Source organism: Hyperolius riggenbachi, chromosome 6, assembly GCF_040937935.1.
Source record: "Hyperolius riggenbachi isolate aHypRig1 chromosome 6, aHypRig1.pri, whole genome shotgun sequence".
NCBI lineage: Eukaryota > Metazoa > Chordata > Amphibia > Anura > Hyperoliidae > Hyperolius > Hyperolius riggenbachi.
Genome location: NC_090651.1, coordinates 171,682,721 through 171,695,307, shown reverse-complemented (window position 1 = coordinate 171,695,307; position 12,587 = coordinate 171,682,721). Strand labels below are relative to the sequence as shown.

Genomic DNA, 12,587 nt, shown 5'->3' with positions numbered 1-12,587 from the left:
GCGTCTAGTGAGACGCGAAACGGCCGTCGCAAGCCCCAACTGGTGCCTGGTACCCCCCGCCACCTCCATCACACCACCACCGGATGAGTTGATTTATGGATACATTTTCAACAAGCTACCCACTTTTGTACGCACTGCAATAAACGAATATGGACGGAAGGTGCCCAGTATTTTTTCTTTTTCTACTTTACGGACATATACAACAGTTCTGCACTGCCAAAGGCACCCTGATTTAAGACACTAATTATTCTGCACATTCAGGGAGAAAGTGAGTTACCTAGCCACAGCACCCAGGCAATATAAAATGTATTGCAGACCACAGCTGCCCTCTCCTGGATACTTTAATTATCCAGCATGCAGGACTAATGCTGGGGATACACGGTACGTTTCTGTACCGTGTATCGACCAGCTGATCCGGCCAGCTGATAATATACAGCTGGTCCGATCACACTGCTCGACCCCCGGCCGCTCGATCCCCGCCGGCAGACAATGACAGGGAATCGAGCGGCTAATAAGGAGCGCCGGCGGGGACGAGCGGTAATCGGAGGAGCGGGGACGCGGCTGGGGTTGATCCGGCGGCTAATTGGCCGCCGGATCGACCCGTGTATTCCCAGCATTAGGTAATGAGCATCTTGGAGGGGAAACTGTGTTGTAGTCAAGACTGTAAAATATCTCCGCAATAAAAGAAGAAGACAAATGTCATAGCACAATTCTTAAAAAAATCACCCTCATATGACCCATATAGCTTATAGCATCTATAATTCCGCCCACATGGGTTTGCAAATCAAAGCCACCATAGTTTCCAAAGGGAGCTTCTCAGCAAGAGTGGTTAAAATGTGGAATATTTTCCCACAGAAAGTCGTTATAACTTATTATAGAACTGCATTTAAAGGAGGCTTGAATGTGTTCCTTGCATTGAAGGACATCTCTTGGCTATAACTTCTAGGTAATTCCTGGCAGTGTTGACGCATGGATTTTTTCTGACTGCCACCTAGAATGGGGGTGGATTTTTTTCCTTCCCTTTAAAGGGAACACCCCCCCCCCCCCCACATTAACTATATCTCAAGTACACTTTAAAGGCTAATTGGCCAAGCCTTTTATGGGTTGTTGATCTAAACCTGGATAGACCAAGATATAGAAGTGTGCAAATGTACCTATTTTTTTTTTCCTCCTCCTAATTGAACTTGGTGGAAAGATGTTTTTTTTTTTTTTTTTTTACCTAATATAGAGAAAAAAAACCTTAAGGGAGGTTGGGTGATTACGACTCTTAAATGTACCCAATCTCTGAAATCAACCATCCAGACTGAGGGATTACTTGATGCCCACTAGTACAGAGGAGCAAAAATCCAGTCTCAGGGGATTAAACAAAATCCCTCTATAAGCAGCCTGAAATGCTCAAGACCTCGGGAAGAGCCTTTGACCAGCGACCCACCATCACAGCACTATTGGTGTGAATCACAATTTGCGTGAAATATAAATCAAGGGATCACAAGGCTTAAGATTAAAGGACTAGGGAGAATATTGTCCTTGTGGTGACCAAAGGAGACTGTAGTGTAGTTACAATGTCTCCCTGTCTGATGGACTCCACAGACGGGAATATTATTTCTCGTCCCACTGTTATGTAGATCTTCTATTTCTGATTTTATCAGATAGTTTAGGGCAGCTAGTTTCTCTCCTGCATTCTTCAAACACTATTATTTAGTATTTATATAGCGCCGACATCTTTTGCAGCGCTGCAACATGATACCTCTGCTTCTGGATACTGGTTAGTCAGCGAGCTAATATTCCCCTAATGGCTACCATCACTGGAGGTGAGAGATACCTAAACACACAGTTCTATGAGGAGATCCAGGAAGGCTGGGTGGTTGTCTGGTTTTTTTTTTTTTTTTTGCTCCCTCCTGCCATAGCCCAAATACAAACTGAAAAACTGCTACTCTAATCACCAGGGTACTTTTGGTGCTGTGGAGATGGAAGAAAATCTCACATCCTCACACCACAATGTCAAGCTCTGCCCCATAACCATTGCAGTTTCTGCTGGAATATGGTGAAACATAGTGGTTAATAAAATGGTGCATATCAAATAGCATTTTTTACTCTTCTTCTTTCAGAGTCCTAACCCACATGTTCAGTTGGGGACAGGGGCAGTTATATCTTTCAGTATTTCACCACAAACAGAACCCTATATGAGTATAAATGATGCTGAGAAGAAACCAACTGACTCTGGTAAAGAGAATCAACTAAACTTCACCCAGAAACAGGTAAGACTAATAGTATGTAATAATTTTTGCCCTCTTTGATAAAAATAAACTAGCATCTACAGTGCTAGTATATTTAGTTATACCCCTGGCAAATTTTGACTTAAAGGTACTTATATTCAACCAGAAAGTAATTTTTTGACGGGAAATGACATAGGTGTCTCCCAAAAGATAATAAGACAATGTACAAGAGGCATTATTGTGGGGGGAAAAAACATTTCTCAGCTTTTATCTACATTTGCGCAAAAAGTGTCCAGTCCAGAAGTATTCATACCCTTCTCAATAATCAATAGAAAAGCCTTTATTAGCTGTTACAGCAATCAAACGCTTCCTATAATTGCAGACCAGCTTTTTTGCATGTCTCCACAGGTATTTATGCCCATTTATCTTAAGCAATAGGCTCCAAATCTTTCAGGTTGGAGGGTCTTCTTGCCATCGCCCTGATCTTTAGCTCCCCCCACACATTCTCAATTGAATTCATGTCAGGACTCTGGCTGGGCAACGCCAAACCGTTAATGTCATTGTTTGCTAACCATTTCTTCACCACTTTTGCTGTGTTTTGGGTCATTGTCATGCTGAAATGTCCACTGGTGCCCAAAGTTAAGTTTCTCTGCAGACTGCCTGATGTTGATGTGATTAGGTTCCCTGGTACATTGGCTGAAAAACACCCCCAAAGCATTAGGTTCCCGCCACCATGTTTGACAGTGGGGATGTTGTTATTTGAGTTGAAGGCTTCTCCTTTTTTACGTCAAATGAAAGAAACATCATTGTGACCAAACAATTAAATTTTTATTTCATCTGACCATAACACAGAAGGCATCTTCTTTGTCCATATGAACATTTGCAAAGGCCAAGTGAGCTTTTATGTGCCTTATCTGGAGAAGTGGTGTCCTCCTTGGTCTGCATCCGTGGAACCCAGCAGTGTGCAGTGTCCTTTGGATTGTCTGCCTTGAGACATTGCCACAAGCAGAGCCCAGATTCACCAGGATGGCCTTGGTGGTGATCCTTGGATTCTTTTTCACCTCTCTTACTATCCTCCTTGCCAGCACAAGTGTCACTTTTGGCTTCCAACCACTTCCTCTGAGATTTTCCACAGTGCATAACATCTTGTATTTTTTAATAATACTTTGTAAAACATTTGGAAATGGCCTTGTAGCCCTTTCCTAAATGGTGAGCAGCCACAATGCACAGCCACAGGTCCTCACTGAGCTCCTTTGTCTAAGGCCACATACGCACATCAGACCATAGTCTTTTGAAAATGAAAGATCACAGACCAATTTTACCCCCTTCCATGTAGTATGAGAGCCATACCTTCACAGTCTTTTCTATGGAGCTGAACTCCCTATCAGAAAAAAATCTTTGCAAGATGCTGCACACACAGATGCTGTACAGACACAAAAGATCAGTATCTGCAAAAGATCTGTTCTTGCCAAAGATCCGTTCCTGCAAATTGCATTCATAGTCTATGAGATCTGCAGATCATCATACACACCTTGTTTAACTGACATTCATCTGCACATCAGACAATCATCTGCAGATCTGAAAATCCATCCTGGTGGATCTGATCTGCAGATGAATGTCTGTTAAACAAGGTGTGTATGATGATCTGCAGCAGTGTTCTCCCCAGAATTTTTTTCCAGCCGGGTGGCAAGAAAAGGTAGCTGGGTGGCATAAAAAAAGTAGCCGGGTGGGACGAGTCAAAAGAATGCAGGGCTGGTGCTTCTCTGCACAACTCTGCTTACAGCAGAGGAGGAGGTGAGCTGATGACAGCCGGGTGCTCACCAAAACTAGCCGGGTGGAGCACCCGGCTAAAAGAGCCTGGGGAGAACACTGTGCAGATATCATAGACTATGAATGCATTTTGCAGGAACGGACCTTTTGCAGGAACAGATCTTTTGCAGATACTGATCTTTTGAACGTCTACAGCATCTTTGTGTGCAGCATCTTGCAAAGATTTGTAACTGATGGGGAGTTCAGCTCCATAGAATAGACTGTGTAGGTATGGCTCTCATACTACATGGAAGGGGGTAAAATTGGTCTGTGATCTTTCATTTTCCAAAGACTATGGTCTGATGTGTGTATGAGCCTTTAGCCATGACTGTCCACAAACTAACTGCAGAGAGCTGCTGTTTTTCACCTGTTGAGTTGATTAAAACAGCTTTTCCCAATTATTCAGGATAATTAGGATGCTTTAGAACAGCTTGGACTATTTGGAATGGTGTAGAACTGTGGGATTTTCCCACAGACTGTGACAGTTTGTAAAGGGTATGAATAATTTTGGACTGGACACATGTAAATCTGCTCAAATGTAAATAAAAGCTGAGAAATGTTTTATGTAGAGAGACACCTATGTCATTTCCCGTCAAAAAATTACTAAGTCAAAATTTTCCAGGGGTATGAATAATTATGGGCAGCACTGTAGGTAAACCAGAACTCATTGGAGTGTGTAAGGGGCTATAATAGTCCAAAAAGCCCCCTTACTAAAATGCATTGAAAACAAAAGTTTGCTTTCTTAACCATTTAGTGGCATCCTAACACATTAATACGTCATGCTTTACCCTATTAACGGCAACATGACGTATTAATAAGTCGCGCGTTCCCGCCGCTGCTACCGCCGTGTGCGCGCCGCTACGGCCGCCGTTTCCGTCAGGATCCCGTGCTGAGGGATTGGGGAAGAGGACCAAACGGTCCTCTACCCAATCGCAGTGCCTGGAGTGAATGGACGTGACCGCGAACAGCGGCTACGTCCATTCACAAAAACAGGAAATGTAACAATTAAATAAAGTGTGTAAAAAAAAAAAAAAAAAAAAAAAAAAAGTGAACACTTACTAGAACGAGTGTTCACTAGCGCCATCTTGTGGCCAAAAAGTATATGACACGTACAAAATACATACATATACAAGTACATACACATGAGTAATAAAATTAATAAAATTCCACTTCCAACACTCCCCCTCCAAAAGAAAACACTTGTAAAAAAAAAATCAGTTTAAAATAAATAAATAAATACTTGCCTTAGGGACTCAGCTTTTTTAAATCTATATTTTATGGGGGAAAATTAATTTTAATTTATTACATTGGGGCTTGTAATTATGGCCAGAACAAAAAAAAACAGAACAGAAAAATAACACCTATATTTCAAAATAATATACTGTCGCCATACATTGTGATAGGGACATAGTTTAAATGGTTTAATAATCGGGACAACTGGGCAAATACAATGTGTTTGTTTTATCCACAGGAGAATGTTTAATTTTAAAACTATAATGGCTGAAAACTGAGAAATAATGATTTTTTTTCTATTTTTTTGTTTTTTTTCTCATTAAAATGCATTTAGAATAAAAAAATTCTTAGCAAAATGTACTACCCACAGAAAGCCTAATTGGTGGTGAAAAAAACGAGGTATAGATCATTTTCTTGTGATAAGTAGTAATAAAGTTATTAGGGAATAAAAGGGAGGAGCACTGACAAGTGAAAATTGCTCTGGTCCGTTAGAGTAAAAACCCTTGGGGGTGAACTGGTTAAAACAGAAAGTATTTGTGATAATTTCGGTTTGAGTGAGCTTGAGATTTCTCCCAGTGCATCACTGCTGAATATATGCAAATTAATCATTGTCGTCCTTAGAAGCTGGTAGTCTGTACCTCTGGGTGTTTCAAGTCCTACTCCATAAAGCCAAATTAATCTATGCCATGCACTGATGAGGATCAACCAATCCGAAACAGTCTGTATGCATGTTGTATTATTATGGCTCTGTACTAATTACAAGCTGACACATCATTGTATTCCAGCGGATCTGGAGGTGTGTTTAGCTTCTAAGGACGACGATGGTTAATTTGCATATATTCAGCAGTGATGCACTGGTAAACCTCTCAAGCTCACTCCAACCTGAATTATCGCAAATACTTTCTGTTTTAAGAAAGCAACTTTTGTTTTTCACTGTAGGTAACAAACTGTGATGTTGGCAATATCTTGTGGGCCTTAATACAATGTAGAAAGGGCTTGATTTGGTTGTCTGTAATCCAATACTGTAAAAACACTTTGTTGGGGATCATAGGTACATACAGTGGTTTGCAAAAGTATTCTGCCCCCTTGAAGTTTTCCACATTTTTGTCATATTACTGCCACAAACATGAATCAATTATATTGGAATTCCACGTGAAAGACCAATACAAAGTGGTGTACACGTGAGAGGTGGAACGAAAATCATGCATGATTCCAAACATTTAAAAAAAAAAAAATAACTGCGAAGTGGGGTGTGCGTAATTATTCAGCCCCCTGAGTCATTACTTTGTAGAACCACCTTCTGCTGCAATTACAGCTGCCAGTCTTTTAGGGTATGTCTCTACCAGCTTTGCACATCTAGAGACTGAAATCCTTGCCTATTCTTCTTTGCAAAACAGCTCCAGCTCAGTCAGATTAGATGGACAGCGTTTGAGAACAGCAGTTTTCAGATCTTGCCACAGATTCTCAATTGGATTTAGATCTGGACTTTGACTGGGCCATTCTAACACATAGATATGTTTTGTTTTAAACCATTCCATTGTTGCCCTGGCTTTATGTTTAGGGTTGTTGTCCTGCTGGAAGGTGAACCTCTACCCCAGGCTCAAGTCTTTTGCAGACTCCAAGTGGTTTTCTTCCAAGATTGCCCTGTATTTGGCTCCATCCATCTTCCCATCAACTCTGAACAGCTTCCCTCTCCCTGCTGAAGATAAGCACCCCCAGAGCATGATGCTGCCACCACCATATTTGACAGTGGGGATGGTGTGTTCAGAGTGATGTGCAGTATTAGTTTTCCGCTACCCATAATGTTTTGCATTTTGGCTAAAAAGTTCAATTTTGGTCTCATCGGACCGAAACACCTTCTTCCACATGTTTGCTGTGTCCCCCACTTGGCTTGTGGCAAACTGCAAATGGGACTTCTTATGCTTTTCTGTTAAAAATGGATTTCTTCTTGCCACTCTTCCATAAAGGCCAACTTTGTGCAGTGCAAGACCTATGGACAGATTCCCCCACCTGAGCTGTAGATCTCTGCAGCTCATCCAGAGTCACCATGGGCCTCTTGGCTGCATTTCTGATCAGCGCTCTCCTTGTTCGGCCTGTGAGTTTAGGTGGACGGCCTTGTCTTGGTAGGTTTACAGTTGTGCCATACGCCTTCCATTTCTGAATGATCGCTTGAACAGTGCTCCGTGGGATGTTCAAGGCTTTGGAAATCATTTTGTAGCCTAAACCTGCTTTAAATTTCTCAATAACTTTATCCCTGACCTGTCTGGTATGTTCTTTGCACTTCATGGTGTTGTTGCTCCCAATATTCTCTTAGACAACCTCTGAGGCTGTTACAGAGCAGCTGTATTCTTTACTGACATTAGATTACACACAGGTGCACTCTGTTTAGTCATTACCACTCATCAGGCAATGTCTATGGGCAACTGACTGCACTCAGACCAAAGGGGGCTGAATAATTATGCACACCCCACTTTGCAGTTATTTATTTGTAAAAAAATGTTTGGAATCATGTATGATTTTCGTTCCACTTCTCACGTGTACACCACTTTGTATTGGTCTTTCATGTAGAATTCCAATAAAATTGATTCATGTTTGTGGCAGTAATATGACAAAATGTGGAAAACTTCAAGGGGGCCAAATACTTTTGCAAGCCACTGTATATCTTTTCATGGTACAACTCTGAATATATGACACGTTGATACAATGTAGAGTAGTCAGTATATAGCTTGTAAAAACAGTGTAAACTTACTGTCCCGTCAAAATATCTCAGCATGCAGCCATTAATGTCTAAACAACTGGCAACAAATGTGAGTACAACCCTAAGTGAAGAATGTCAAAATTGTGCCCAGTGTCAATTATTTTCCAGCACTGCCTTAACTCTCTTGGGCATGGAGTTCACTAGAGCTTCACACCCTCTTCCACTCCTTCATAACGAAGCTGGTGGATGATAGAAACTTTTCGATCTTCCACCTTCGGTTTTAGGATGCCCCACAGATGCTCAGTAGGGTTTAGGTCTTGAGACCTGCTTGGCAGTTCAGCACCTTTACCCTGAGTTTCTTTAGCAAGGCAATGGTCTTGGAGGCGTGTTTGGCGTTGTTATAATTTTGGAATATTGCCCTGCAGCCTAGTTTCCGAAGGGAGGGGGATCATGCTCTGCTTCAGTATGTCACAGTACATTTTGGCATTCATGGTTCCCTCAATAAACTGCATCTCCACAGTGCCAGCAGCACTCATGCAGTCCCAAACCAAGACACTCCCACTACCATGCCTGAGGCAGGGAACACACTTGACTTTCAGTTTACCGCGCGCGGTTTTCTGCATACTTTTCTGCACACCAAGTGTGCTTCCATGCAGGAAAACGCGCGCGTTTTTTCACAGCAGCTGATGTAATTGATAGAGAAAACTGCCAAAATGTGCAGTCATCATGCAGAATGTCAGTTTTTTTTTCTGCGTGCGAACAACACAGTAATTGTGAACTAGCACATTGATTAACATGAGTTCTCAGTTTTTCTGTGCAGAAAACGCGTACGAAAACTGTAAAGTGTGTTCCCTGCCTCACTGTAGGCAAGCCACACTTGTCTTTGTTGCTCAGGTTGTTGTCACGACACACGCTTGACATCATGTGAACCAAATAAGTTTATCTTGGGCTCATCAGACTACAGGACATGGTTCCAGTATTCCATGCCCTTAGTCTGCTTGCCTTTAGCTAATTGTTTGCAGGTTTTCTTGTGCATCATCTGTAGAAGACACTTGCTTCTGGGACAAAAACCATGCAGACCAATTTGATGCAGTGTAGGGTGTATGGTCTGAGCACTGACAAGCTGACCCCACATCTTCAACCTCTGCAGCAATGCTACCAAATCTCATACAAGTAATTGCAAAAGAAGAAATCTGGATATGATGCTGAACATGTGCAATCAACCTCTTTGGTTGACCAGGAGGTTGTCCTGTTAGACCATAGTTTGGTTTTGATCACTGTGCTGCAGTCATTTTCAGCCCAGCACGCATGCTGTGCTTCTCAAAAGCTGCAGACTAACAATCGCGTCCTGTCTCAACTTGTTGCAGAAATGACGTGAATGTACTACAGTCTCGTTGGAAAGATTAATAAATAAATTGAAGAGCACTGGACCCAGTAATGGCACCTGTGAAAACCCACTGCTATCAGTTATCCATTTTGAATATTATCCATTGACCACAACTCTTTGCTTTCTGTCCATTAGCCATCTCCTTATCTGTGAAAATTTGAGGCTACCCTTAGGTAATTGGGTAGTCCTTCTTTGTGTTAGCTCTCTGGGGTGATAGACCATCTCGGTAATACTCTCTAGGGTGGGGGGGTCCTTCTTTGTGTTAGGGGGTCCTTCTTTGTGTTAGCTCTTGTAGTAGGAACAATAAAAAATAAAAAAGGATGTGAATTTATGTCTTTACAGTTTTAGTAATGAGCCACAAAAATTACTTTTCAGTATTTTGATTGCATTAAAAATAAAATGGGTTCAAATTCATTATTAATTGTGCCTCAACAAAAGCCCCTAGGGACTGAAGGGAGAATGGGATGATTTTTATTGGTTGTTATTATTATTATTGATTTATAAAGCATTAAACATTTTCTGTGGTGCTGTACAACGTAAGAAACAAACATGGGATACATAATAATACTGACAAATGGTATATGCCAATATACAAAATACAGAAATGGTAACAAAATACAGAATCGATAATAAATATATAATTGGTAATTACAGTGACAAAAAGTAACATGATGAATAAAATGTATAGTGAATTCCAAGACACAAAAGGGGGAGAGAGCCTTGCCCTTGCGAGCGTACAATGTAAAAGAATAGAGGGAAAACGAGGTGGGGTAGTATACAATAAACATACCTAGAGGCAGTGTGTTTTTAGGATATCTAGTAGGAGTGCAACTTGGCCTTTGGACAAAGGGGAAGTGGCCTACGGTAGAGCGTATGCTTGTTAGAAAAACTGATTACTCTAATCGCAAAGCCTGGCAGAGATCCCCCCTTGACTAAAAACTATCATTTAGTTTCCCTGCTAAACTTGGATTATAAATTGCTCACCTCCCTCCTGGTCAATAAATTGAACCGTAACCTGCCCTACTTTGTCCATAAGGACCAGTTGGATTTATTCCCACCCAGCAAGCTTCTGATAATGTCCGAAAAGAAAAATTCTTCATTTTGTCCACTCCTGCAAAATTCCCACTGCCATCTTAGCCGTATGCTGGGCATACATGGTGCGTTTATGCACCGGAATCGAGCCGCTGGCTCGATGCCGACGCGTCTCCGTGCGGGTGCGTGGATCGATTCCCGCTCGTCCCCGCGGGCGCTTATCTGTTGCTCGTTTTTTTCTATTGTCCACTCGGGGATCAAGCGCAGAATCTATCCGCCGCGGTGATCGGACACGTCGGATATTATCAATCGAGCCATCAGCAGCTCGATTGATAAGGAAGAAGCTGCCATGTATGTCCAGCATTAGACATGGAGAAGGCTTTTTCCATAAAGCTTTTCAGCAGATGGAAGCAAGTGCTCCAAAATCTCCTGATAGCTAGCTGCATTGACCCTGCCCTTGATAAAACACAGTGGACCAACACCAGCAGCTGACATGGCACCCCAGACCATCACTGACTATGGGTACTTGACACTGGACTTCAGGCATTTTGGCATTTTCCTCTACCCAGTCTTCCTCCAGACTCTGGCACCTTGATTTCCGAATGACATGTAAAAGTTGCTTTCATCCGAAAAAAGTACTTTGGACCACTGAGCAACAGTCCAGTGCTGCTTCTCTGTAGCCCAGGTCAGGCGCTTCTGCCGCTGTTTCTGGTTCAAAAGTGGGTTCATGCTTCCATCTGCTGAAAAGCTTTATGGAGATGAAGATTTCATTTTTCAGCACGACCTAGCACCTGCTCACAGTGCCAAAACCACTGGTAAATGGTTTACTGACCATGGTATTACTGTGCTCAATTGGCCTGCCAACTCTCCTGACCTGAACCCCATAGAGAATCTGTGGGATATTTTGAAGAGAAAGTTGAGAGACGCAAGACCCAACACTCTGAATGAGCTTAAGGCTGCTATTGAAGCATCCTGGGCCTCCATAACACCTGAGCAGTGCCACAGGCTGATTGCCTCCATGCCACGCCGCATTGAAGCAGTCATTTCTGCAAAAGGATTCCCGGCCAAGTATTGAGTGCATAACTGAACATAATTTTTTGAAGGTTGACTTTTTTGTTTTAAAAACACTTTTCTTTTATTGGTCGGATGAAATATGCTAATTTTTTGAGATAGGAAATTTGGGTTTTCATGAGCTGTATGCCAAAATCATCAATACTAAAACAATAAAAGGCTTGAACTACTTCAGTTGTGTGTATTTGAATCTAAAATATATGAAAGTCTAATGTTTTCAGTACATTACAGAAAATAATGAACTTTATCACACAATGCTAATTTTTTGAGAAGATCCTGTACCTTGGCATTCATTAGACTAAGGATCCTAATCTCATGTATAAACTTAACTATCCACCCAAGATACATAAATTAGAGGCTGACTTGGCTGAATGGACCAAGCTTCCAATCTCCATTTCAGGAATAGTCTACACCATTAAGATGAATGTCTTACTGAGAACTATATATTTATTACACGTACTCCCAATCCCCATCCGATTGTCTGATATCAATAATCTCCAGAGGGCCTGTCACACCTTTATCTGGGCGGGTAGAAGATCGAAATTTAAGCACACAATTTTAACCAGTCCCTGCTCAGAGGGTGGACTTAACTCTCCTAGGCTCTCCCTATATTATTATGCTTCTCAGTTCTCTCAGTTGGCCTCCATCAATGCCTATGCTATGGCCCCTCTCTGGATTCAGTTGGAGTCCGATCTGATCGAGCCCATCCACCTTAGGGCCCTGATGTGGAGTTCCCTGGTCACCTGGAGGGACTGCAAATCTGCCTCTCCGATCACTAAGCACTCGATGCAAATATGGTCTAAGTTACGCTACCTCTTACAACTCCAATCCAGGGCTTCCCTAATGACTGACATTTTTCATAACCCTGATTTTGCACCAGGCCTCAATCCTGCTGCCTTTAAGTGATGAATTGTTAGAGATTTTGTCAAGGTGGGCAAATTTGTCATGGCTTTCTGTGTTATGTCTCATTCACAGTTTACTCAATGCCACCATTTGCCACCCACAGAACTGTTTCGATCCTGGCAGCTTTTTCATTTTCTGACATCTGTTAAGTCTGACGAGAAATCTGTCACCTATTCCTGATTTGAGTCCTGGTGAAAATCCACACCTTTTAGAGGGTGGTTTGATTTTACTTCTGTAT

General features: G+C 42.0%; 1 protein-coding gene across 3 annotated transcripts in view; it reads left to right on the top strand.

Annotated features, from left to right (window-relative positions):
• MRTFA (myocardin related transcription factor A) overlaps positions 1–12,587 on the top strand; it is a 251,763-nt gene that overhangs the window by 157,014 nt on the left and 82,162 nt on the right. For all 3 annotated transcript variants that reach the window (XM_068240222.1, XM_068240224.1, XM_068240221.1), the window contains exon 10: positions 2,109–2,258. In XM_068240222.1, the coding sequence (XP_068096323.1) occupies positions 2,109–2,258 (150 nt within the window). The remainder of the gene's footprint in view (positions 1–2,108; positions 2,259–12,587) is intronic.